The sequence below is a fragment of the Microtus ochrogaster genome (genome assembly GCF_000317375.1).
Source record: "Microtus ochrogaster isolate Prairie Vole_2 chromosome 14 unlocalized genomic scaffold, MicOch1.0 chr14_random_2, whole genome shotgun sequence".
Lineage (NCBI taxonomy): Eukaryota > Metazoa > Chordata > Mammalia > Rodentia > Cricetidae > Microtus > Microtus ochrogaster.
This window is the reverse complement of record NW_004949097.1, coordinates 4,387,586-4,414,726: the sequence shown is the minus strand read 5'-3', so window position 1 is coordinate 4,414,726 and position 27,141 is coordinate 4,387,586. Positions and strand designations below refer to the sequence as shown.

Sequence of the window (27,141 nt, the reverse complement as noted above, 5' to 3'; positions counted from 1 at the left end):
CATTTGGAAGGTATAAGCAGAATCAAGGGTTTGAGGCCAGGCTCACCTCAACCACATAAGCATATCTGAGGCCAGACTGAGGTACATGAAACCTTGTCACAAGAACAACAAAAAAAAACATAAACAAAACACACAGAATACTGCTGTTATCTATAGTCACCCTGCTTTACAATCGCACACCAGAACTTCCAGACTGTATCTAACTGTAAGGCAGCACCCATGAACCAGTTTTCCTGCCTTCCCTCTATTAATCAGATTCTTCAATTAAGAACTACAATGTCTTTGTAAGCAGAGGCTGCTTGTCTCTTTCCAAACTGATCAGATTCAATATAATCACACAGAAATCATATTAATTGCAATATTGTTTGGTTAGCCACTTAGGCATAATTATAGCTGTCCCTTACATCTTAAATCAACCCATTTCTATTATTTTATACTTTACCACAAGGCTTGTGGTTTACCAGTATCAGCACATGGGCCTCTTTCTCCTCAAGCAGATACATGGCATCTCTTTGACTCCACCTACTCTTACCTCCTCTATCTGTTTGGAATTCCTGCCTTGCCTATTCTGCACTGTGATAGGCCCAAAGCAGCTTCTTAACTAACAGAGGGTAATCCCACATCACCTCCCATTTTCTGTCTAAATAAAAAGGCAAGTTTTAACTTTAACATAGCAAGATTACATACAACAAAACAGTTATCAGGAAAAAATTATAGTTATAATATTTATATCTACTTTATCTTTAACCATAACTAAGAAAAACTATAATTATAACTATCTATTCTTCAACTCCACCAAAGACCCCAGTAGGATATAATATTACCTAAGTTAACAGGCAACTTCCAAAACTCTAGAATTGACAGAGACATCTCACTACCTGGACAGTCACCCAAAGTTCTTCTGTAATGTTGCAGCATCCATCTTTAGCCTACAGGCCCATAGTATCTGGCAGACATTTCCATGAAGAAAGAAATTTCAAAGACAGCTCTGCCTACATTGGCAGCTTGTCAGTCACTTTCTTCTATGTCCTGCAGAATATCTGGCAGACTCTTTCATGAAACAGGAACCCCCAAAGGACTATTTCACCTTCTTTAGGCGACTTTAGCAGGCAGGTTTCTGTGGGTTTTGCATGTTCACTTTATACAGCATACCATCAAGCAGTCCAGGCAAGAGCATTTTCATGCCCAAATGGCTAACCAACTCCATAAGGAGCCTCTTTGATGCCCATCATCCTCTTGAAGTAGATAGGTGCTCCAGGACCAGATGTGTCTCACTGTCATGAAAGTCCTAAATTTTTTTTAAAAAATTTAAATGCCATATTCTGTCAGTCTTTGAAAGGTAGCCAGACCTTCTGAAAGAGTCAGAGCTCTGTTTACACGGATAAACCAGGAAGCCGGCTCCTAAATAAGCCATGTAGCTTTCCTTGTGACTGCTGAGTCAGGAAGACCTCTCTTAAAGGAGCCATGGTGCCAGCACACAGCTCATTCAGAAAAAAAAAAAAAAAAAACAACTTGTGGCTACCAAGTAGCCATGCTTGGCTCCCATTTTTGTGGTTCTAAAAGCCCTTTTCTTTTTTTTAACTTTTTAGGCCTTATGTAGATGTACATTGCCAACATTAAGTGTCATTTTGCAGGCATAGACTTCTTGCTCATTTCCCAGTTTCCCAGACCCAAAATAATCACACAGAAACTGTATTAATTACATCTGCACAATACTCCAATGTACCTAACATATCATCTGCGCAATCATCCAGTGTACCTAACGTATCATTGTTGGTTATTTTAGACAAATGACACAGGCTTAGAACTCACTATGTACTCAAGGATGCTCTTGAACTACTGATCCTTCATCACCCAAATGCTTGGACTATGAGCGTGTGGCTCAACACAGAACTCACTTTTTATACACTCATCTATTTCTGGACAGCTCACAGAATACACTTCTTACCTAATGCAAACACTGCTGTTACACACATGCAAACACCTTCAGAGTCCCCCCTCCTGAATCACATGACCTGAAGTTGATCTCGTCCTCTTTTAATGTCTGGGGGTGCTTCTTGTTGCTTTCCTCAACACCTTCATCTCCCTTGCTCCCATCCTCAGTACCCAAAAATTACTCACATATCTCCAGACTTTATCAGCACTAATATTCTTCTTTTACTTTTAATTGTAGTCGTGTTGATGAAAGTGAAGTGATGTCTCTTCATGATTTTGATTGGCACTTCCCAAATGATGAATGACACAATCTTATCAGTGTTTATCAGCCAGTCACTTTTATGTATACTGTTTGATAAATTATCTATTCAGGTCTTCTGTCCATTTTTAAAACTGGGACATTTGCACCTAGTTATTATCAACTTATAGAAGTCTGTTATAGCCCAAATGTTGACCTTACACTGGATGTGTAAATTACAGTCAGTTTCTTCCGTTTAACACTTTGCCTTTTTGCCCAATTCATACTGTTTTCTTTGACATGAAGTTTTTAACCATTAGCCTAACTCTCTCTCTCTCTCTCTCTCTCTCTCTCTCTCTCTCTCTCTCTCTCTCTCTCTCTCTGATTTAGACTTTATTTCCAAAAGTACAAGATCACAAAGACTTTTTCTTGTTTTCTTTGAGAGTTTGATGGTTTTAGGTCTTTAATCTATTTTAGGTTAATGTCTTGCCTATAGTATGAGGTAAATATTCATCCTCTTTTTTGTATATGGATATTCATTTTCCTCATCTCACTTTCCTTCTGTGGAATATAGGTACTCTGTTAGGATTATTTAGTGACATACATCTGGGTTCTTTATTTGGTTCCAGGAACTTATATTTCTGTCTTTGTATTAGAGCTACACATTTTCTTTTCTTTTTTTCTTTCTTCTTTTCTTTCTTTCTTTCTTTCTTTCTTTCTTTGTTTTTCTTTATTTTTTGTTTGTTTGGTTTTGGTTTCATTCATTTGTGTTTTGGGGTTTCGCTGAGTAATAGACCTGACTATCCTGGAACTCACTTTGTAGATCAGGGTGGCATCCAACTCACAGAGCTCTACCTGCCTCTGCCTCCCAAGTGCTGGAATTAAAGACGTGTGTCATCATGCCCAGCTTTGTGTAATGTGCTTTGAAATCAGAGAATACTAGGCATTCAAATTTGCTTTCAATTATCCACACTATTTTGACTATTCAAGGGAACTTGAGATCCCTTATAAGTTTAAGGACATTGTCCTATGTTCTGTACACCAACACAAACACACACAGTGTTGATAGAATCTCTTTGACTTGAGTTAGCATTTTAATGCATATACTCACACTGATACTGCCTTCTTAACTTTCTTTAAGATCAATCATTATCAGGATCCAAGTTCACAATCAGGTTTTTACCGTTAATTTGCTTTCTTGTTTATTTTCAATGTTTATATATGTTTTACCACTGTGAGTATATATGCACATGTGTACAAACACCAACAAAGGTCATAAGAGTGATTCTGCTCTTTTTCTCCCAGCATACAGCCTAGCTTTTCTCATCTAGTTCTGTTCTTCCCTGCCATCATAGGCTCAAAGCAGTTCTTTATTCATTAACCAATAAAAGCAACACAGAGACAGAAGGACCAAACTAGTGTGTATTGATTTGGGGGAAAAACTCACAATAAGGGTAGAGAACCACTGTCCTCTGTGGATGCAGGAAGCTGTGACCCAAACTCTGACCACCAACTAAGAGAGAGCAAAAAGGGGCAAGCATGCTTCCTGTCTGTACTTATAGTACCTCAGACCACACCATTATAGGCTTAATGTATGACCACAATACATTTTTACCCTTTATCTTTTAAAGCAATGTATATTATTTTTAGAAATTGAGCCATCCTTGCATTATAGATATGAATTCTCCTTGTTGTGGTATACAGTACCCTTAGTATGTTCTTAAGTTTGGTTCCTGGTATTTTTCTTAGGGTTTTTGCATTTACATTTAACAGGGATTATTTTAATTTTTAGTTCTGTTTTCTTGCCGCACCTTCATATGGTTTTGGTATCAGGCTAACTCGGCATCTCACAGAGCATTTTGACATTCTGTCTCATTTTAAATTTCCCTACCGAGTTTGTAAAGATTGACATTAATCTGTTGTTAATTCTTCAAGTGCTTGGTAGAACAGGTCTCCCCCCCTCCCCCCCACCGCATCTTGGGCTTTTCCTTACTGAGATTTCTGATTTGGCCTCAGAATCCTCCGTGGTTACAAGATGTTTCAAGTTTCTTCTCTACGACTTAGCTCAATCATCTTATGTGTTTCTAAGAACTTGAGCCACTTCCTCTCGGTTATACATTTTGCTGTCACTCTGTTGCTTACAGCATTCTCTCTCTCTTACTTTGTGACAACAACTTTAGTATGGTTTTACTGTGTCTTTCACTTCCAGTTTTGGCTGTGACTATTTTCACTCCCACCCCTTCATGATGCAGAAAGATTTGTCTATGTTTCTGGCATTTACAGGAGCAAAACTTGGTTTCCTTGGGCTTTATTTTGTTTTCTATCATGTTTCTCTTTTATTGTCTGTACTTCTTTCCTTTATCTGACATTAGGTTTACTTTGCTCTTATTTCTTTAGAGTCTTGAAGTACCAGCTTAGGTTATGAGAGATTTCTTCCTTTCCAGTGGCCATAAACTTTATCCTCAGTGTTCTATTTGTTACCATTTGTCACAAAACCTTTTTTTTTTACATTTTTTTATTTCTTTTCTAACTGTTTGTTTAAGAGAGGGTAGTCTTGTAGGCCCCCCTCATCAATATTAAGATTTCAATCTCTAGTATATGTATTCACCCATGACAAAAATTCACTATGATAAAAATCTACATATTGTTTCTAATATATAGTATGCATTTTAATCATGGTTCATGTATTATTTTCTATTCATGTTATTTCTATTTTGGGGGTGGTAAATTTTGTTTTGTTTTGTTTGGGGATTTTTGTTTGTTTGTTTGATTGGTTTTTGTTTTTTGAGACTGGTTTTCTCTATTCAATAGCCCTAGCAGTCCTGGAACTAGCTTTGTAGACAGGTTTAATTTTATAATCAAATGTATCTACCCTCTCTTTTGTTTCTTGTAGATTCTGAGATATGGTAGAATAAGTTGGATTTTTTTAAACTTTGGATTAGTAAAATGCTTTCTTTTAGTTTTAATATTGTGTTTTTTGACTTTGAACTATTGGAAGTGATATTCAGATAGATTTTAGGAATAAATGCATCTTCTGTCTATATTACTATCAAGTTAGTCCATTCTCCCTTACTAGAAAGTCCCTGTCATTGACCTTGGTTGGATAAGTCATCTTCATTGCATCTTGAATTGTGGCAATTTTCATTGTTCCCTCTATCAGGCTTTCTGTTTGTCTTGCTTAACCCTACCTTCTTTCTGACCTGTTCCTGCCTATCCTGTTCAGATGCATAGTCACCAGCATAAGAAACATCATGAAGTGTTCTATTTACGAATGTCACTCAGCAGTGTCACCCCATCCATCACTGTCACTCAGCGGAATCATTCTCCAGTGTCACTTATCCATGAAAGTCTCTCTATACGACTGCTATGTGGGAATGGATGCTTTCGTTTTTCCTTTGATGGTTTTGTTTGTGGTTTCTGCTTTGCTGGATCGCCCAATGGTTGTGAGGTAAAGCTCCATCTTTCTCCAGCAAAGGATATAATCCTTATTTTGGCTTCTTCCTCTCTGATGACTAAATTGGAAATCTCTCAAAGCTATAATTCAAAGCCATAGGTGACCTTAAAGAAATGGTTTTTCTCCATGCTACCTTTTATATTAAGGTAACTTTTCAGATGTGGACCGTGCCTCCCATTATGCTTAGCTGTCAAGCAGGCCCTTCATTTGCATTTCTTCCCACTGCTATAATTTTGAGAACTGGCAGGTGACCAAAGGAGAAAAAATATGCCTCTACCATGCAGAGTGCAATGTAGGCGGTTTTTTTTATTATAATTAAGTACCATAGATATTCATGATTAGATCAAGGTCAGAGGAGCAGAACATAAGAGCCAAGGACTTAAAGGTACAAAGAGGAAAATGGCTTCCTAAAAGTTTTTTTTAAGTAGCAATAGATGTCATCCTTGGGTTTTGCAATAAAATATTTAAAATGGCTCAACTGTTTCATCTTATAATGTGCACAACCGTTGTGTGTGTCCTGGGCATTTAAGCCAGAGCTTCACATCTCGACTGAATATTCATTCCAGACAGAGGTTTTTGTTATTGTTACCTTTTTTGTTTGTTTTGTTTTGTTTTTTTTTTCTTTTTCCTTACTTCCCTTTTCTGCCCTGGGCACACAAAAACAATCTAAGAACTACAATGACAATGGAATTTTCTTAAATGCTGAGTGTCCATGACACTCACAGTTATTTGGACAACAGATATGAGCTTTCTATTAAGCGTAATGGGTTAATCCATAGAGGTGGCGCAGCATGCATATGTAGATTATTTCAACAGTGCAAACTACAATGATGGGGGCAGTTCCCATGCCCCAGCAGACACATTATCTGCCAGCTCCTTTTTCAGACTGACTTTTTGAGACTGCTCTGCCAACCAGCTAGGGTTCCCTCATGCTGAGCTCCTTCCCTCTTTCAGCTACAGCACATCTTGCCTTTGGTTCTCCTCTTCAGTCCTTCTGCCCCTTCCGGGCTTAGATAGCCTGATGACAACTGAGGCCCAGGATTTCTTTCAGGAACCATGCCTCTTTTCTATCCATGCCTTCCTCTTCCAGTGTCCCCAAGCCCCAGCCTTTAGTGGTAGCCACAGGCCTCTCAGCTCCACATCCACCTTTTGTCCAGCCTTGAAAAGTACATCACTTTTTATTTGATTTTTAGACTTAGTGATCGAGTGGTGTTTCAAATGTGACCCCAACCCAACTCCTAGTTCACCCAACTGCAAACTCTCTCTCTCCCTCCCTCTTTCCCTCCCTCTATCTCTCCCTTTCTCCCTCCCTCCCTATCTCTTCCTCTATCTCTCTGTCTCTGTCTCTCTCTGCCTCTGCTTCTGTCTCTGTCTTTCTCTCTCATCTTACTACATGGTCCTGGTTGGCCTGGAACTCACAATGTAAACCAGAGTGCCTGTGAACTCACAGAGATCTGTCTCCCATTGCCTTCCAAGTGTTGAAATTAAAGGTGTGCCCTACCATGACCACCAGCTCACACTAAGTTCTTGTAACCTTCATGATACGTCACCAACATCCCACTGTTCAAGGGGAAATGCAGCCATCTTCCACTCTACTTGTCTCTCCCATTTCCTTACCCTCAGACATCAGAAGATTCTACTGATTGCTGAAAACATAGTCCATTCTTCTCCCTTCTTCTGTCTCTTCGCTCCCACTCCTGTCCTGTCCACATCACCACTATCTCCTATCTGATTTCTGCTTTCCTATCTCATTCCCAGAAATCTATCAGTCATCAGCTTCAAGGGTTTTTCTTTTCTTTTACCATTTATATTTTCAGTTCTAAGAAGCAAGCTCAAATCCTCATACATGTTAGGGGAGCCTTCTATAATTGAGTCACAAACCAGGCCCCAGGGTAGCTTTTTATAAAGTTAATTCATTTAAAATATATATAATAAAATAAAATATATTAAGATAAAACAAAAACTATCATATCAAAGTAAGATAAGACAAAAATATAGATAGATGATAGATAGATAGATAGATAGATAGATAGATAGATAGATAGATAGATAGATAGATGATAGACAGATAGACAGATAGATAGATAGATAGATAGATAGATAGATAGATAGATAGACAGACAGATAGATGATAGACAGATAGACAGACAGATAGATAGAGAAAGAATCAGAGACCTACTCATTCATAGCACACTCAAGAATCCCATAAAAACACTAATCTAGAAGTCATAGTATACTCACAGAGGAGCTTGTACAGACCTATGCAGGCCCTGTGCATGCTGCCATAATCTCTGTGAAATATGAGCTTTGCTTATGTTCATTCAGAGGACCTTGTACTCCTAGCGTCCTCCATCCCCATTCTCTCTGCCTAGAATGCTGCTCTTTTCACCTCCCCTTCAAATGGGTTCCCTGAGCTCTAGGGAGAGGGATTTGATGGAGACATCCCATTTAGGGCTGAGTGTTCTGAAGAAGGACTCTAAAAAGAAATCCCACACTAGTTCAGAATCGAATATAATTATGGGTTATTTATTTAGGGGTAGACTCACAGATCTCAATGCTCTGCTCAAACAGGGAAGAGCAACCAAATGCCACGGTCAGAAGAGAGAGAGACAGGTCGCATGCTTTACATTGGCAAATATAGTATAAGAGGCCATGGTCAAGTGGGCAGGAAACTTAAATGCTACTGGTGGTAGAAATTCCTACAGCAATGTTCTAAGGTTCCAGAGTGGCTTTTTAAAATGTGAGTTATACGCTATCTCTCTCCCACTTACAACCTCATAGTGGTTTCTAACCCTTCGGAGGGTGGACTATACATCCCTCCCACAATCTGTGTCGTCTGGCCTCTAACAAGCAGTGGACTTTATCTTTCACGATATTCTTCTCATTAATTCCTCCCCCCTCAGAGCCTCGATTGCTGCTCACAATGTCCCAGCTCACCTCTGCTGGCCTGTTTCCTCCACGTGATGCTGCTTACTTCCTAGTCCTCAGTCCTCAGTCCATGTCATCCCTAGTAGGTTTCTATCATATCATCCCATTGCATTGCCACCATAGTCATGTAAGGAGCTTCCTACTCACAGTGTCTCTGGGAGCACCAAGAAGACTTGCGGGTTTGTGATCCTTGCTCGCTGCCATCATGCCAAAGACAAAGAGAGCCCCTGGTTTACACTAAATATGGAGACTGAATGATCTTATCCTCACTTCATGGAGATACATTGGGTGTTTTCTGTGGCAGCAGGAATTTTAGAAATTACCGTCGTTCATTCATTCCCTGGCTTTCAGCCTCTTTGAGTTTATTCGTTTTGTCTCATTGTATCAGATTCAATTTTCTTTCACTGAATTTATTTTCCAAAGTACTGTTACAACCTAGTCCACAGAGCACTGCTGCTGGCCTGAGAATCATCGCTACTATAAAATAAAAAATATACAGTGGAAGATGCGTGTAGAAATGCTTGTGGAAGTTACATCTGATATCTAATAGATCAAACAAGCTGCCAGGGCATATCATTTTATAACTTTCTTATATTTAATTTTTAGTGTATTTCACGCACATTTTGGCAATCTTACTTGAGAATTTTCTTTGTTTTATAAGACAGGCTCTAATACAGTTCCTGCTTCCACCTTCCAAGTGAAGGGATGGCAGACATCTGGGAGAGTCTTCCTAACTGATCTGTTTTTTAAAAGATTATTTTTAGTTTTGTCTATATTTCTGTAAGGGTGGGGTGTATGCCCATGAGGCCAGAAGAGGTCATCAGATCCCTGGAGCTGGAGTTACAGACAGTTCTGAGCCACCAGTGGGTACTGGGGCCCCTAACCTGGGTCCTCTGGAAGAATGATAAGTACTAACAAACACAGAGACATCTCTCCATCCCCAAAACTGATTGTTTTTTATTGAAAAGATAAAAAAAAATTCCGCCTCCTCCCAGCCTCCCATTTCCCTCCCTCTCCTCCTGCCCCTGTCCCCCTCCCCCACTCCTCTCCCCCTCTCTCTCCAGTCCAAAGAGCAGTCAGGGTTCCCTGCCCCGTGGAAAATCCAAGGTCCTTCCCCCTCCATCCAGGTCTAGGAAGGTGAACATCCAAACTGCCTAGGCTCCCACAAAGCCAGAACATGAAGTAGGATCAAAACCTTGTGCCATTGTCCTTGGCTTCTCATCCACCCTCATTGTCCGCCATGTTCAGAGAGTCTGGTTTTATCCCTTGCTTTTTCAGTCACAGACCAGCTGGCCTTGGTGAGCTCCCAATAGATCAGTCCCATTGTCTCAGTGGGTGGGTGCGCCCCTCGTGGTCCTGACTTCCTTGCTCATGTTCTCCTTCCTTCTGCTCCTCATTGGGATCTTGGGAGCTCAGTCTGGTGCTCCAGTGTGGGTCTCTGTCTCTATTTCCATCCATCGCCAGATGAAGGTTCTATGATGATATGCAAGATATTCATCAGTATGGCTATAGGATAGGGTCATTTCAGGTTCCCTATCCCCAGCTGCCCAAGGAACTAACTGGGGACATCGCCCGGGGCTCCTGGGAGCCACTCTAGGTTCGAGACTCTTGCCAACCCTAAGGTGGCTCCCTTAACTAAGATATGTGCTTCCCTGCTCCCCTATCCAACCCTCCTATATCCCAATCATCCCGTTTCCCCAGTTCCCCCCATCCTCCCCTTCTCACTTTTCTCTCCCCCTCTCCCCTTACCCCTATCCCGTCCCACCCCCAAGATCCCAGTTTTTTGCCCGGCAATCTTGTCTGCTTCCCATAGCCAGGAGGATAACTATATGTTAACAAAGTTCAGTAAATCACCAATCTCAGCTATCTTTCTTTATAAATAATATGATAGCAATATTGAATTGTTTAAGAAGATTTCAGAAATCTTTTTAGCATCTATTAGAAGTAAATTCAATTTTTATCTCACAATGAAGTATGCCTGGTTTATAATAAAATTATGGTCCATTTAAAACACATATTTAATACAAGACCTTGAATTTTTAAACTTGGGAGAAAAGTAAAGAAAATGTCTTTAGGAGAAAAGAAAAAAGACTAATGACTTGCCTTCTACAAATAATTACCATTTAATGATGAAGACTGTCTGAAAACCTGGAGTCATTTGGATCAAAACGAATCATCATAACCCTGATGTTTACATAGCACTGTATTTTTTTCAAGAATTGATCAGTGTTTTAGTTATAGTTCCTATTTCTGTAACAAAAACACAATGACCAAAAGCAAATTGGAGGAAAAGGGTTTCAGCTTCAATGTACTCATAACGCTCCATCACTAAAAGAGTTCAGGGCAGGAACCTGAAAGCAGGAACGGAGCAGAGACCATGGAGGAACACTGCTTACTAGATTGTTCCTAGTAGCTTTTTAAGGCACTCAGGGCCATAAGCGCAGCAGCGATACCGCCCACAGAGAACTGGACACGCCCACATCAGTCATCAAACAAGAAAATGCTCCACAGGCCAGTCTGGTGAGGACATCGTGTCAATTGAGATTCCCTCTTCCCAGATGCCTCTAGTTGGTGTTGGTTGACATAAAACTAGCTAGCACAAGCAAACAGAGTGTGAGCTGAAAAGCAATGCAAGCAAAACTACAATAAAATGTCAAAGTTAAGTCATTTAGCTCAGGCCTACCTACTTTCAACCTCTAGGCTTCATCCTCACACACCCAGCAACACAAGCAAAGCTGTAAGAAATGTCAAGGTTGTCATTAGCCCAGGCCTGCCCACGTTCAACTCCAGACTCCATCATCACACACCCAGCTCTCATTTTACTTAAACCTGAAGTGACCTCACTGAAATGGCTCGGAACACCTCATGATAGAGCAGGCTGTGCTCTGACAATGATGGAGCCATTCATGCTGCAACCATGAAGCCCTTTCCTTATTACTTCTTCTCTAAGGGACACGAGTATGGCAACACCTACATGTTTCTGTCTCCTTGGGCCAATCCTCAGCCTTCCTCTGTGCTTGGAAACAGTGGTCAGGAAGAGGTGACAAAGCCCATGGATCTGAATGGCTCTCCTGTCAGCAATTATCACACGACGCTCTTCCATGTGACCTAAAGATACTTCACAGAGGCCACCAGAGAGTCACAAGTATAATCATTCATGGTCACTACCAATTTGGGCTGGATTTGATTCAGTGACTTGAGGTGAAAGGGTGCATATTCAATTACCAGGCCCCCAGCTCCTCAATTAATCAAAGGCTGACATAATCAGCCTATTACAGGTCTTACGGAAAAGATCAGATGGAATCAATATAGCCAACTTCATAGCCATAAAAAGAGATGTTCATAGGTATTCCTTATTTAAATAGAACAGCCAATAGTGTGTGGCATCTGAATGAATCTGCCTAGCATTCATCTTACGCAGGGCTTTCTTATGGGAAACTTGGAGACAGTCAGATGATTCAAATTGTCTTTTGAGTGCCTCTGGCTGACCTACTGAGAGAAACTCAGATGTTTTTGCGTGGATTGTACTATTTTTCCTGTAACCAAAATTCAGTCTCTATAATTTGTGGAAGGATTTGTCTGGTGAAAGTCAGTATTATGGAGGAAAAAAGTCACAGTCAACATGACACAGTTAGATTACACAGTGTGAGTATTTTCCTTGTCGGGATAGCAGAAACTCCTAAGAGAGACAAATTTTCTGTACGATCTAAAAAACATAAAAAAAAGCTAGGGTGAAGTTCAAGTGACTGGGACGAGGCAACTGCTAACAACGGAGGCAGTGTGACATTTCTGATGCTAAGGCATCCTGCATATCAACGTAGAGGGAAATCCTGGGAAAGTCAACTAATAGAGCCTGGCTTTTCAGTACCATTGTCAACATTCATAAAGGCATTTAAAGAGTTCAACATTTAATGTTACATCTGAAATTCAAGGGTAAAGGCAAAGAAAAGAATACATTTGCCTTCATCTCTGTGTCAAAATAAAAGAACCAACAGCTACCTGCCAAGTAAAATGAAGGCTATTTATATTTTACAGAATAGTCCTGGTTCCGGAGTAAAAGATGTAAAAGAATTCCCAGGTTCTCTTATTCATTAATGAGCGAAGTTAGAGACTTCTTAGAGACTCTGAAATTCTCTACTCTGCCGTTGTATGTTGTCACTTCTTTTCTAATGTGTCCCCATTGATCTTACCTTTTTCATTTTTTACATCGCCTGTCAGGCTGCACCCTGGGCTGGTCATCAGGAAGCTATTCTGCCAGCGGTGCCTTTGAACCCAACTCCTCAGGAGTGAAGCTCTTCTACGCCACTTTTACCACCTTTTGTCCTCAGGAATATCAGGTCTCCATTTGTGTCTGAGAGGGCTAAGGAGCCATCTCTGGGCTAACACACGCTGTCTTCAATGCTTTGCAGGTTGCTCCCTCCTGACTGTCTCTGGCGTGGTTGTTACAGCCCTGAAAAAATGTTGCCTGCCACACTGCCACCTTGGACGAGATAGAACAAGTCGGTCAGACCGTGCCATGCAAATACACGGCAGACGCCACAGAGAACTCCAGGGGGAAGACACAGAACTTGTCTTCTCCACCCTTTGGCCTCTCTTCGGTTCCCAGCTCATATACAGAATGTGCCTCATGCAGGTAAGGAGGACAGTCGACAGACACCGAAGACAACAAAGCGACTTCGTGTGTTTTCAGCCTGAGTTAGTCACTTTTCTCATGGCTGTGACGAAATAGCTGACAAAAGTCACTTACAGAAGGCAAGATTTATCTGGGTTCAGTTTGAGGGGGTAGGGTCTGTAGCAGAGCGGAAGGACCGACAGCATTATATCGGGTACAATCTGCAGACAGGAAGTGAGGCTGGCTCTAGGAAAGCATGTACCCTCCTTCCATGACCCATTTCCTCCACCTCCTGAAGTTACCACAACCTTCCCAAACAGCACCACCATCTGCAGACCAAGGGGAGACATTCCACATACAAACCACAACACCTGAGCAGGCACTTTCAAACACATTCTGAGCCTTTGTCCTACCTTCTGAACAGTGCGGTCCCTGGTTTTAAGAGCTCAGGGCAGTCAAGCTGAAATTATTGAGGAGACCCTGGGTGGGATCATCTCGTAGGACTGTCCGTGTCAGGTGAAAGGAGCAGATGGTGTCTCAGAGTGCATAGTCTTTAGAATCTCAAGACCCAGAGGCAATTCCCAAACTCCCTTTGACCAAAGATTTGAGCCTCTCCCCGAACCCATTAAACCTTTAGAAAGCAACCCCGCCTTCACTAACTCTTAGTTAGGAGTAAACGATGCCCTTCCCGCTCTCATATTAGCCTTCAGGGAATCAGTCCTTATGCTGGGAGCAAATCAAAGAGAAAATGCTAAACCCAAGGTGTCTTTTGTAGATTAAATGTGAATTTAAACAAATTCATGCAGCTATAATCAAAGATCAAATCATAAATAGGGCAAAAGGAGGCAATTATAAAAGTCATTGAACAAACTCAGAACTTTCTTGATGACCACTCCAACTCCAATGTAGAGCTTAGAAAGCTAACACCTGAGTTGTATGCATCAATCACAGAACATTACACAGGGAAAAGTTTGCCTAACTCCAGCTCCATTTGCTAAAGAAGACATCTGTAAAGTTAAGTGATTTGATGTTGAAGAGGCAGTCTGTCAGTTAACAGGGGTGAAGGAGGGGGTGGAAGAGGCAGTGACTCTCAGAACAGTCCATGCCTGCTCCTGTAGACCTCAGGTGAGGATTTAAATGTGAAAAGCCTCCCATAGGCTCATGTGTGTGAAATTTTGGCCCCCATTAGGTGACAGCATTTGAGGAGGCAGAGCTTTGCTGGAGGAATTACATCGCTGGGGGCGAATTTTGAGAGTCTGTAGCCTCGCTACAGTTTCTGGTTTTCTTTTTTTTTTAATTTATTTATTTATTAAAGATTTCTGTCTCTTCCCCTCCACAGCCTCCCATTTCCCTCCCCTTCCCCCAATTAAGTCCCCCCCCTCAGCCCGAAGAGCAATCAGGGTTCCCTGTCCTGTGGGAAGTCCAAGGAACCCCCACCTCCATCCAGGTCTAGCAAGTTGAGCATCCAAACTGCCTAGGCTCCCACAAAGCCAGTGCATGCAGTAGGATCAGAAACCCATTACCATTGTTCTTGAGTTCTCAGTAGTCCTCATTGTCCGCTATGTTCAGAGAATCCAGTTTTATCCCAGGCTTTTCCAGACCCAGGCCAGCTGGCCTTGGTGAGTTCCCAGTAGAACATCCCCATTATCCCAGAGTGTGGGTGCACCCCTCGCGGTCCTGAGTTCCTTGCTCCTGCTCTCTCTCCTTCTGCTCCTGATTTGGACCTTGAGATTTCTGTCCGGTGCTCCAATGTGAGTCTCTGTCTCTGTCTCCTTTCATCGCCTGATGAAGGTTAATATTCAGGATGATGCCTATATGTTTTTTTGGGGGTTCTCCTTATTTAGCTTCTCTAGGACCACTAATTATAGGCTCAATGTCCTTTGTTTATGGCTAGAAACCAAATATGAGTGAGTACATCCCATGTTCTTCTTTTTGGGTCTGGCTTACCTCACTCAGGATAGTGTTTTCTATTTCCATCCATTTGTATGCAAAATTCAAGAAGTCCTTGTTTTTTACTGCTGAGTAGTACTCTAATATGTATATATTCCATACTTTCTTCATCCATTCTTCCATTGAAGGGCATCTAGGTTGTTTCCAGGTTCTGGCTATTACAAACAATGCTGCTATGAACATCGTAGAGCATATACTTTTGTTGTATGATAAGGCCTCTCTTAGGTATATTCCCAAGAGTGGTATTGCTGGGTCCAGGGGTAAGTTGATCCCGAATTTCCTGAGAAACTGCCACACTGCTTTCCAAAGTGGTTGCACAAGTTTGCATTCCCACCAGCAATGGATGAGTGTACCCCTTTCTCCACAACCTCTCCATCAAAGGCTATCATTGGTGTTTTATTTTAGCCATTCTGACAGGTGTAAGATGGTATCTTAAAGTTGTCTTGATTTGCATTTCCCTGATCGCTAAGGAAGTTGAGCATGACCTTAAGTGTCTTTTGGCCATTTGAATCTCCTGTAGAGAATTCTCTGTGCCCCATTTTATAATTGGGTTGATTAGCCTTTTACGGTCTAGTTTCTTGAGTTCTTTATATATTTTGGAGATCAGACCTTTGTCAGTTGCGGGGTTAGTGAAGATCTTCTCCCAGTCAGTGGGTTGCCTTTGTGTCTTAGCGACAGTGTCCTTTGCTTTTCTGGTTTTCCTATGTTTCCCGTGTGTAGGTAAAAGTGTGATCAGGCAGCGTGGTCTGCTCCTGCTACCATGCCCAGACTGTTCACAGGCTCTCTAGAGCACTGAGTTAAAACACACCCTCTCTTTCTGAAGTAGCTTTGGTCCACAGTTTTATCCCAGCAATAGAACAGTAAACAATACACCCAGCTAACCACAGTCCATGGTCTATTTTTGTAATTTTTGTCATTATTACATGTGCCTAAGTGCATGGTGTGGGAGGGGATGCATACATGGCTTGGTGCTCACACAGATGTCAGAGGACAGCAGAAGTTGATTTTTTTCTCCCACATTTCTATGGGTTCTGGGGATTGAACCCAGATCCCCATGTCTCTGTGGCAAGTGCCTCTATCCTTGGAGCCATCTCTTGGTGCTCCTTTTCATTTTTGTATATAGTGAAAGTTAGCATGGCTTCAATATTTTACACCATTGGGGAAGAGTAGTTGGTGTTGCTTAAAAATTATATGGAAGTTAAACGTTGCCACCTACTAATAAAGTTTTATTAGAACACTGCCAGGCCCATTGGTTTGTTATATCTGCGGCTGCTCATGTCCAAAGGTAGCAGAACTAAAAAGTTGCCAAAGAACCCCTGTGCAGATCATCATCATCACCTGACCCCTTCCAGGAAAGCTTGTTAACCCCTGGTCCAAACAGTGCACAGGAGCCATAGAGAATGGGAGAGTCCTCCCGGCTGTACAAATAGTAGCAGGCCTCAAAACAACACAACGCAGAAGCCTTCCCCACTTATGCAGTCCTTGTTAAAAAGGCACCAAACCTGAGAAATAATGCTGAGTGCCGAGCTACTAAGCAGTCCGTAGCTAGCCGTAAACCCTCTGTGCCAAGACCACAAATTTTTGATTCCCTGTCTTCATGGGAGAGCAGCAACTTTTATTTCTCTCCACTCAGCTTGAACCTTTTCTGGGAGAGTGTCTATATTTTGTATTTTGATGTAAATACAACACATTTTGGTAACTTTGGTTTTAGTCACATCCCCACATAACCTGCTTTCATCCCCTTCCACACTTCTCTGCCCCTTTCCTCTTCCCATATAGTACCCATCTACTTTTCCTTCTGCTTTCTCTCTGTCTCTGTCTCTGTCTCTCTGTCTCTCTCTCTCTCTGTGTGTGTGTGTGTGCGCGCACACACACACACCAGTGAACTCTTTTTTCATGAGTGAAGTGTAATTTGCAGCAACATGGGTGGGCTGTACAAGTAAAGAAAAAGTTAGTAAGCTAAATTTTAAGGAAATAAATGCCCATTTTACTGAAGAAAAGCTCAAGTACTTATTGATAATTTATTAATCACCACAGCTTCTTAAAGATGGTTTACAAATATCTACATTTAGCAGGGCGGTGGTGGCGCACGCCTTTAATCCGAGCATTCGGGAGGCAGAGGCAGGCGGATCTCTGTGAGTTCGAGACCAGCCTGGTCTACAGAGCTAGTTCCAGGACAGGCTCCAAAACCACAGAGAAACCCTGTCTCAAAAAACAAAAAAAAAAAAACCAAATATCTACATTTACTTGATGGGGAACATGTCTGCCTGCTATGGTCTAGGGAAGGGGGAGGTCAAAGACAGCACACAGGAGTCATTTCTCACACGTTACCCTGAGGGTTCCTGAGATCAAATTCAGATCGTCAGCCTCAAGGGCCAGTCCCCTGACCAGCTGAGCATCTCACCAACTAGGCTTCTGGGTGTCTAACTTTATCATCGCAGGATGTTTGCCCAGCCACTGTCATTACCACACATCAGAGACTGAGCAGCTAATGTAACAACTCGTGTGTGTAACCACACTGCATTAGGGAGGCCGAAGCAGCAGGGTTGCTGTGGGTTCAATGCCAGCCTGGGACACATAGTGAGTTCAAGGCTAGGCTAGACACCTGGTTATACATTGAGACCTTGTTTTTAGAATAAATGCCTAAGATTCCAGAGAATAGAAAGACTACATAACCTTGGATTTGTTTCTGTATGGTAGGATGGTTGCCCTAACTCAAGGCTGATATCCAAGCCTATTACTATTGCCCACAACACCTCTCTGATGCATTATGAAATATTTTGATACAAACTATGTGGGTACCAACCTTATATAGAGTGATGTTTTGCAAGAAATTGAAAGAAAATGCTAGAGCATCCTTCTCTAGGTTGGAACTTCCATTAGGATAGGCGAAGACTAGATTTTGCTTCCAGATAAAATAATCACCAGCACGAAGACAATCAAAGCACCAGGAATAAAACATCCCAGAATTCCATATTTTAAATTTAGTGGCAATTATTGACCTTCAGGTTCAAGACATATATTTAAAATATGTTGATATTAAGGCCGACAAGGTTGCCATTTGACATTAGGGCCACTCGAAGGTGAAAATGAATCTCTATTGACAGCAATTACTTCTGAATACTCAGAGGTCTGTGTGAAATAAAAGTATTTAAAATTTTAAATAGGGGAGGATTTCAGAACTCGAGGCAGAAGCAGAAATGATTTCAAGCTTTCAAGACACCACAGCCTTTTCTTGGATTAGGCAATATATTAATATCTCTTCGCTGAAGATTAATGACACATTTGCAACATTATTAAGTTAACAGGCTTCAGTGTCTGTGATTCATGCTGATAATAACTTTATTCCTATTAACAATAATTCTCATTTGAAATCAGTAACAGAAACTTGCTCTGATGCTAGGAGCCACTCAGTCTTAAACCTTATTCAGCTGCCAGCACTTTTTAAACCACACATCCATCGTTCATTTCCCTCAGATTGGGGTGTGTGTGTCATAACTGCACAGAAGCAGAGCAGAAATAGCTAATGCACCCTTCACTCTTGCCGTCTGGAGCTCAACCAAAGCAAGACCTGTATATTACCCCAAGTATCCCATTAAAAGCTGGGAGATAAATTATCAGGACGTGTTGTGTGCAGAGAGGCAGAAGCCATAAGAAAATGTGGTCCAGCCCTGTGTTTAGGCAGTTGACAAAGTAAGAGTTGCCTTTTCCCATTGGTCAGTTGGTTACCAACGGCACTGACTCTTTTGACTCTAGCCAAACTCCCAGTTTGTACAACTGACTAGAGAGAAGGGGTCAGTGAGGAATTCAGCGAGAAGCTCTGATGCGCGGGTTTGAGCCAAGTGTCTCTCCTGGGTGATGGGAAGGCAGGACTCTCCTGCCAGTTCTGCTACTGTCTAAAAAGCAGTTTGCAAAAGCCGTTCCTCGAGGGAGTGGCATGCAGGCCTTAACTCTGTGCTTCCCAGTGGCTTGGGTTACTGCTGGGAATCAAAAACATCTTATGTGCCACTGAAGAATTTAGAGAGAGTGAAACAATGCCCAAGCCATGAGCTCTTGTTTCCAGTATCGTGACTCCTCAGGGCTTGGCATATGAGAAGAGACCAGAAGCTAGTGTTAGGGATTTAATTAGCATGAGTGATGGAGGAAGGTCATTGGTAATAAACAAACTGCCTTGGCCCATTTTGATAGGCCATCCCTTAGGTGGGTGGAGTAGCCAGAACAGAATGCTGGGAGGAAAAGGAAGTGAGCTCAAACTCGATAGCTCTCCTCTCTGGGGCAGACGCCTCAGACAGATGCCAGGCTCCTCTCTCCCAGGCAGCTCCGACCCAGGATGGCCGCTGGCTAGAATCTTCCCAGTAAGCACATCTTGGGGTGCTACACACATTATTAGAAATGGGCTACTCCAGGTGCGAGAGTTAGCCTAGAAGAGGCTAGATATAATGAGTCAAGCAGTGTTTAAAAGAATACAGTTTGTTGGGCTGGAGAGATGGCTCAGTGGTTAAGAGCATTGCCTGCTCTTCCCGAGGTCCTGAGTTCAATTCCCAGCAACCACATGGTGGCTCACAACCATCTGTAATGAGGTCTGGTACCCTCTTCTGGCCTGCAGGCATACATGGAGGCAGAATGTTGTATACATAGTAAATAAATAAATATTTTTAAAAAAAGAACACAGTTTGTGTGTTGTTATTTCTGGTGTAAAGCTAGCCAGGCGGGAGCCGGGTGGGATGAAAAGCAGGCCCGCAGCTCTTACTACACATGGGGGTTTCCAGTTATCATGTGGGTTTCCTTAATTATGAAAAAGGTTTTGTGGTTGATTGAAATTATGAGGTGGAGCAAGGAAATTTAAAAAGTCTGTCATCTTTTGTATTAATATACAGGTCTGTTCCACACAGTTCCTCAACAGGTCTGTTGAGGTGAGCTAGTGTATCAGTCACCTTCCTTCCTTCCTTCCTTCCTTCCTTCCTTCCTTCCTTCCTTCCTTCCTTCCTTTCCTTTCCTTTCCTTTCCTTTTTTAGGATTTCTTTATTTATTTTATGTGCATTAGTGTTTTGCCTGCATGTATGTCTGGGTGAAGATGTCACATGCTCAGACTGGAGTTTCAGACAGTTGTGAGCTATCATATGGGTGCTGGGAATTGCACCCAGGACCTCTAGAAGAGCAGTCAGTGCTCTTATCCACTGAGTCATCTCTCCAGCCCCTCAGTGACCTGTCTCATCACTGCGATAAAATGCCTGGCACAGCTCAGAGGAGGAGAGGCTCATTTTGGCTCCCAGTTCAAGAAGGGACACAGCATTATGACAAAGAGAACAGGAAGCAGTTGGCAGAATTGCCTCTGCAGTCAGAACACTTAGACCAGACAGGAGATGGAGACAGCCATCAAACCTCAAATCCCACCCTGTGTTGTGCACTTTCTCCAGTTAGGATTCCAGTCTCAAGGGATTCACAATCTCCCAAAACATCACTATGCTCTGGGTACCAACTCTCCATGGACATCTTTCTTTGGGGGACTGAACACTTCACATGGAAAACCACAACAATTGGCACACCAGAATCATTTTAAAAGTAACAGGGCTGAAGAGAGATGGACCAGCCATAAAGAACATCTGTTGCTCTTGCAGAGGGCTTAGATTCAACTTCCAGCCCCCATGTAGCACCTCACAACCTTCTATAATTCCAGGTCCAGAGAGATCCGGTGCCCTCTCTGGCCTGTCGGTACTGTATGTACGCTGTACACAGACAAACGTTCAAGCAAAGAGCCCTCCCATACACATAAAGTGTCAATGAAAGCAGATAAACAGAAGCCACAAGCACAGAAACGTTGATTTTGTTTCTTCCTTCTTGTTGCTTGACTGAGGCTAGGAAAAAAAACCCTTGTGGGAAGCTCGCAGAGATAGTCTACAGAGATCAATGTGTCTCTCTATTGTCCCCTCTTGGAAAAAATAAATAAATCCCGTTTTGTTGCCAGCCTAGATGTCTATTCTAGGCCCTCCTTTTCACTTCATCAGAGTGAAAGCAGACACCCTTTCCCACTTTCTGGTGACTTTGCTCTAATGTTTATGAAAACTTAGTCCATTTGAGTATGAAGAATTTATGAAATTTGATTCCTTACCTGTGGCTTTAATAGCAAAGTCATGAAGGTGAACTAAATGTCAAAACAAAGTTCTCACCATCAGTAGCATTGTCATTGGGCTGAGCATGGCCTCTGGGATCAGAACTGATTCTGGAAAAAACTAAGAGACATGAGGAGGAGGCATCTGACAGAGCACCCTCCTCCAAAGGTAAGCCACTGGCTAACTCCCCTCTTCCTCGAATGCAGATCCCTTCAGGATATTATCTTCAGACCATGAATTCCAACCGGAACTTGGGTGGATTTCCTCTGCCAATTGCACTAATGAATGCCATCAGCATCCTGCCATTGTTAATTCTGCCTCCCTTCATTGATTACTTCAGCAACTGTCTACTTCCCTCTAAGAGAGACGGACCGTTTCTGTCAGCATGCATTAGTAAGTACAACGTGGGATTCTGAGAAAATTGTTTGCAACACCAAAACAGAAAAGAGCCTGTTAAACTAGCTACATACTCCTGAGTAGGCATACAGTTTTCACAAATTTCAAAATAAATAAATTTATGAGTGGCAGCTTCCAGGTCCCTGAGTCTTTACCCAGGCATTGATACGACATCTTCAATCCATCCTTCCTTTTACACTTCTGTGGAAGGCACAGTACAATAGAAAGAGACAGTAAAATTCCAAACACCAGTAAATGGACTTTTCTTCAGTAGGGCCGTCCTTACTCTTAAGTTAGTCCCTAGTGAGCTCTTAAAGAGAAAAGGTGCTTAGTGAATCTCAAAAAATTAATAGTTTTAATTTCCGAACCAGTAACGAAATTTATTAAAAATTAGCACTGTGAGCATGGAGACACATCTCTAATGGGCTTCCCTAACATGAATAAAGCCACAAGTTCTGTCTTCATCCCTGAAAGAGAAAAAATTAATTCTCTGATTCACAGCCTCTCTATAGTAATTCTTCAGATAGTAAGGGGTATGGCAATGATTTTCAAAGTGGAACGATTTAAGATAGCTTCCTTAGGACACATACATTAAGTCATAAAACAAAATCCATCTGGTTCATGGAGGAAAAGTCAAGGAGTCCTTTCTGCTGGGTATGTCCTTCCTACCTTGTTCAATAAGGCATTGTCAGGGAGACACAGGGCAAAAGTGACAGGGAAGTCGGTGTGCTCTCTGCCACTGAACAGCTATTGTGTGACTTTGAAACAAACACCTAAGCTCTCCTGTCTGTGCATTGCTTGTTTGGGATTTCTTCGAGGGGTGTAACCTACATACATAAATATGATAAATCTTGGGTCACTTGGTTATGTGAGATTTGAAAACATCTGGCATGCCGTGGGTATCCAGAACACAGTCCCGATACTCAGGGGAAGTGCTACAAGCGTTAGTGATAATGGACCGTCATTTTCAGGGGACACCATTTGTCCTTTGATAGGCAAACAAAATAAATAAATTAATTGATTAAAAATGGGAACTCCTGGGAAATATCACACAGGGCAAATGAACATGGTAGTCAATAGTTGAGATATGATTCTTTTGCAACAGTCGAGGGCAGACTGCAGACTTCCTCTTCCAGCTAGCTAACCTGCTGTGTCTCTTCTTAAAGACCAGGGACCATGGTCTTCCAGCCACACACACTTCCTGCTGTTTTTCTGTACACAATTCATAGCTTCGTGTGTGCTTCCTGGTATTCCTGAAACCCATGAGTGTGATTCTGCCAATCAGAGCACTGGGTATTTGGTTTTGCTTAGAACTCAAGGTGACTAAAATCATCATAGTGACTATAGTCATCTACACAGAGATCTTTAACACAGAAGCTTCCAGAATTTATTTCTCACCAGGTAGGCCTGTCACTTTTGTAATAACATTTAGCAAACTATAATTCTTAATATTTTATTTTACAATCTCTGTGCTTTAAGGCATGCTTTTTATGTCTGAATGCAGAAATCCAAGAAAACAGTATTATTTAGAGAAAACCCATAATTCTCTTCTGAACTTTGAAGACACAAATGAAATTAGATAGAACTTTGTGTGTTTGACTTCTATGAGCTCACTATTGAAACAGAATAAAGAAGCATACCGTGAGAGCAAGGGTCCATTGATGTTACAAAAATGTCAAAAATCTTGGCAGTCTTACACAAGTATCATGATACTTACAGGCAGAGCTACCAAAGTTATGCATGAAAATTTTAAACCTGGCCTACGTTGGGGAAACAGACCAACACCACAGCTACCAGAGCTTAATTAGAAATTCTCCTTAGAATAAAACATCTTAAGTTCAGGTTAAATTAGATCAACTGTCTCTATGACGTATTTAAAATCGTGACTATTCTGCTAGGGATGCTCTCATGAATAAAGGTGGGAGAATTATCTAGTACATCATTTGATGTTGTTGATGAACTAGATTATCCCCCTGCAAAATCAGTAACAAGACCTGTTGGGCAGGAGAAAAGAAAGCTAGACTTACTTCAAAAGAAATAGAGCTTTGCTCCCCTGGGTATGGAATAGTGAATTTAGTTCTTTCTAAGCCAGACTCCATTCATTCATTCATTTGCATACTTGTTCATTCATTTGCATACTTGTTCATTTATTTGCATAATGTTTTGCTATGGGAATATAAAAGTATGATGATATGCATCTTTTAAACTAGATATTTGGGTAAGTTTTCCATATTCTGGTTATGATTATGGAAGATGAACAAGTTTCACCAGGACATGAAAGCCAAACCAAGGGTAATTTCTCATACCAATTTACATAATTGACTGAGTCTAATACTAAAATTTCCTTCTACTTTGAACTCAAATGCCTGAAAATACAAGTAAAGCATACAGGCATATAAATTATGAATGGGCATATATTGATGAGTTCCTAGTATGAACATGGGCATCATCGTGTACATATTATTTTTAGATGCATCACAAACCATAATTTAATATACCAAAGCTCATCAAAATAGTGTTTTTAAAATTCAGATTTTTAATCTTGTGGCTATTATACTATTACAATTATTGTTATCATCGAATTATTTGTATTTTTCAATTATTCAACTACATGTGACTATTAGATTATAGTTAAATTATCACCATTAATTTGAAACCTTTACTGCTGTTTTCAATTAGCAATGGAAAGTAAATAAAATGCCCCTTGACTGGTTACTTTTCTTGAAGGTATGACCTAAATAACTGATGCAAACAACTCATAGGATGAAAGGCTTCATTGGATCATGCCTTGAGGGTATGCAGGAGAAAGAGGCATCAGGTCACACTGTATCACAGAGAAGCAGAGAGAGGGGATGCCAGCAGTCAGCTTGCTTTCTTCTTACTCGGATTGGGACTCCAGCCCACGGACTGATGCTGCCTACTTAAAGGGTCCTAGTTAGCTTCAGCTGCCATCATGGCACAGCCTAGAGCTTAGAGAAGGCCCCCTTGAGGAATTGCCTGATCACATTTGCCTTCTGAAAAGTTTATAGGAGATTGCCGTGATTACTAATTGATGTAGAAGAATGTAGGAGGGCTTCATCCGTTCTGGACAATGGACAGAAGCAGGTGGTCTTGAGTTATATAGAAAAGCTAGCACGTAGGAGCCTTGAGTGAGTCAGCAAGCAGCATTTCCCAAGGATTCTGCTTCAAGTTCCTGTTCCAACTTCCCATGGTGATAAACAGTGATGTGGAGTAACAGCCAAACAAACCCTTTCCTTCCCCCACCCCCATCCCCAGTTGCTTTTGATAAAGTTGCTTGTCGCAGCAAAATAATGAAACTAGAATAGGGTTGTTGCAAGGGAGAGGGCCGCTTGTTCATCCTGGCCACCCAACTAGCTTAGCCCCAAAATAACCACACAGAAACTGTGTTCATCAAATCACTGCTTGGCCTATTAGCTCTAACATCTTATTGGCTAACTCTTACACCTTGATTTAACTCATTTCTATTAATCTATGTATCACCACATGGCAGTGGCTTACCAGGAAAGATTTGGCATGTCTGATTCTGGCAGCTCCATGGTGTCTCTCTACTCTGCTTTTCTTCCTCCCAGCATTCAGTTCTGTCTTCCCTGCCTACCTAAGTTCTGCCCTATCAACTAGGCCAAGGCAGTGTCTTTATTCATTAACCAATGAAAGCAACACATGGACAAAAGGAACTTCTGCACCATAGGGTGGGTCAGGAATACTCCTCACAGACATGCCCAGGGATTAGTTCCCAATAAGATACTAGATGTTGGAGTTGACAATGAACATCTCCCAACAGCTCCTCTTGTTGCTACAGTGAGTCACCATTTCTCACAGTGTCCCTCCCACTCCTTACACTATTCAGTTGCTCCCCCTTCAGAAATTTTCATATTCACATGAAGTGGGTGGTGACAATAGATTATATTTCCTAATAAAAGGTCAACCTTAATTTACCAAACTCTAAAGTTGGAGATATAATTGTGATGTATCCCATCATAACTGCCTTAGGTCGTTTCAGACTTTGATAGTACAAAGCTGTTTACACCATGAGTATTTCTTTCCTTAGCATTGATTACAATTATGTAACCTGTGGAATTAAGTAGTGAGTGCTAGCACAGGTTAGTATTAATCAGATTAAAATGAGCCCAATTAAGATCGCTAATAACTCTCATGCAAAGTCTGAGAATACAAAGTATTGGCCTCTTTATCAATAACCAGTACCTTCTACTACTTCACATAATGAAGCTCCCATTTGCATTAGAAAGGAAGTGATGATTAGCAAAGTCCTTGGCTCAGTACCATTAACTGAGAGTAGGGCTCACTCTATATTCCATGCTCTCTCCTCCACTTTTAAATATGTTCATGCTATTACAGTCGTGGACCACCTTGAGCTTGCGACATATGGTAGCCCCTCCTCCCCCTGCCTCAACCTCCAGAGCACTGGGAGTACAGGAATCTGAGGCTTGGCCTGGTTGGAATTCCTATTTTCTGTGAGGTTTTCAAACTGATGAATTTTCCCAATAAACATACTATATGTACGTTGCAAAATATTTAATAGTTAAGAACTGTGAAACTGGTAAAGGAGTCACTTTTATAGACATGAGCTGCAGTTAAGTTTTCTTCTTAGTTGTTCATTTGTTTAATAAAGGCACAGTGATATCCTCAGGTCTTAAAGTTAACATTAAATTGGAATAAGTTTAGAGTGAAGTAGATGGATCTAGTGCACCATCTGAACCAGTATTTGATGCTTCATAGAGAGAAATGCATGGATCTGATTGTGTCAAAAGAATGGTCTCTTAATTCAAATGAGACTGAGTCCCATCTCCTGAAATGAGTTCAGTGGTCCAAAAGAAAAACAATACAGAAATGGAGGGTAGTTTCTCCCCAATAAAGAAGAATGCAACTAAGAGCAAACCCAATTAAAGTATTTTGAAACATAGGGCAAGTTGTAAGAGTTTATTTTTATTTTATGCATGAGTATTTTATTTTGCCTGAATGTATGTCTATGCACCACATGCTTGCAGCTCTTCTGCATACCAGAGGAGGTTGTCAGATCTCCTGGAATAGACAGTTGTGAGCCACCATGATGGTGCTGGAATCAAACCCCAACTATCTGCAAGATCAGTGAACTCTGTTATATGCCCATCTGTCTCTCCAGCCTCTCCAGCCTCTCCAGCTCTCCAGCCTCTCCAGCTTCTACAGCTTCTCTAGCCTCTCCAGCCTCTGTAGTGTCTCTCACACCATTTCCATAGTGGCAAGTATCTTCCCCAAAGGCAGAAAACACATGGTAATGAAGTCATTGCCAAGTTCATTTTCTATCCTGGAAAGCTGCTAAAGGAAGGATCCAAGGAGAAAGCCCTAAGCCCTCAGTGGAATATCATAGCTATGGAGGCTCACAGACACGTTAGACTCCATATATCAGACTATCCATGAAAATTCCATCATCTTCCTAATGGATAAGCTTAGCCAATACCTTTAAAATCTTAGTCTGTCCATTACATATATATATATATAT

The 27,141-nt window shown here is 41.5% G+C and overlaps 1 protein-coding gene across 1 annotated transcript in view; it reads left to right on the top strand.

Moving 5' to 3' along the window:
- The window catches only part of Slc15a5 (solute carrier family 15 member 5), a 116,041-nt gene that overhangs the window by 22,101 nt on the left and 66,799 nt on the right, over nucleotides 1-27,141 (top strand). Inside the window, exons 4-5 of the mRNA XM_005364538.1 lie at nucleotides 12,965-13,188; nucleotides 21,434-21,620. Coding sequence (XP_005364595.1) covers nucleotides 12,965-13,188; nucleotides 21,434-21,620 — 411 coding nt within the window. The remainder of the gene's footprint in view (nucleotides 1-12,964; nucleotides 13,189-21,433; nucleotides 21,621-27,141) is intronic.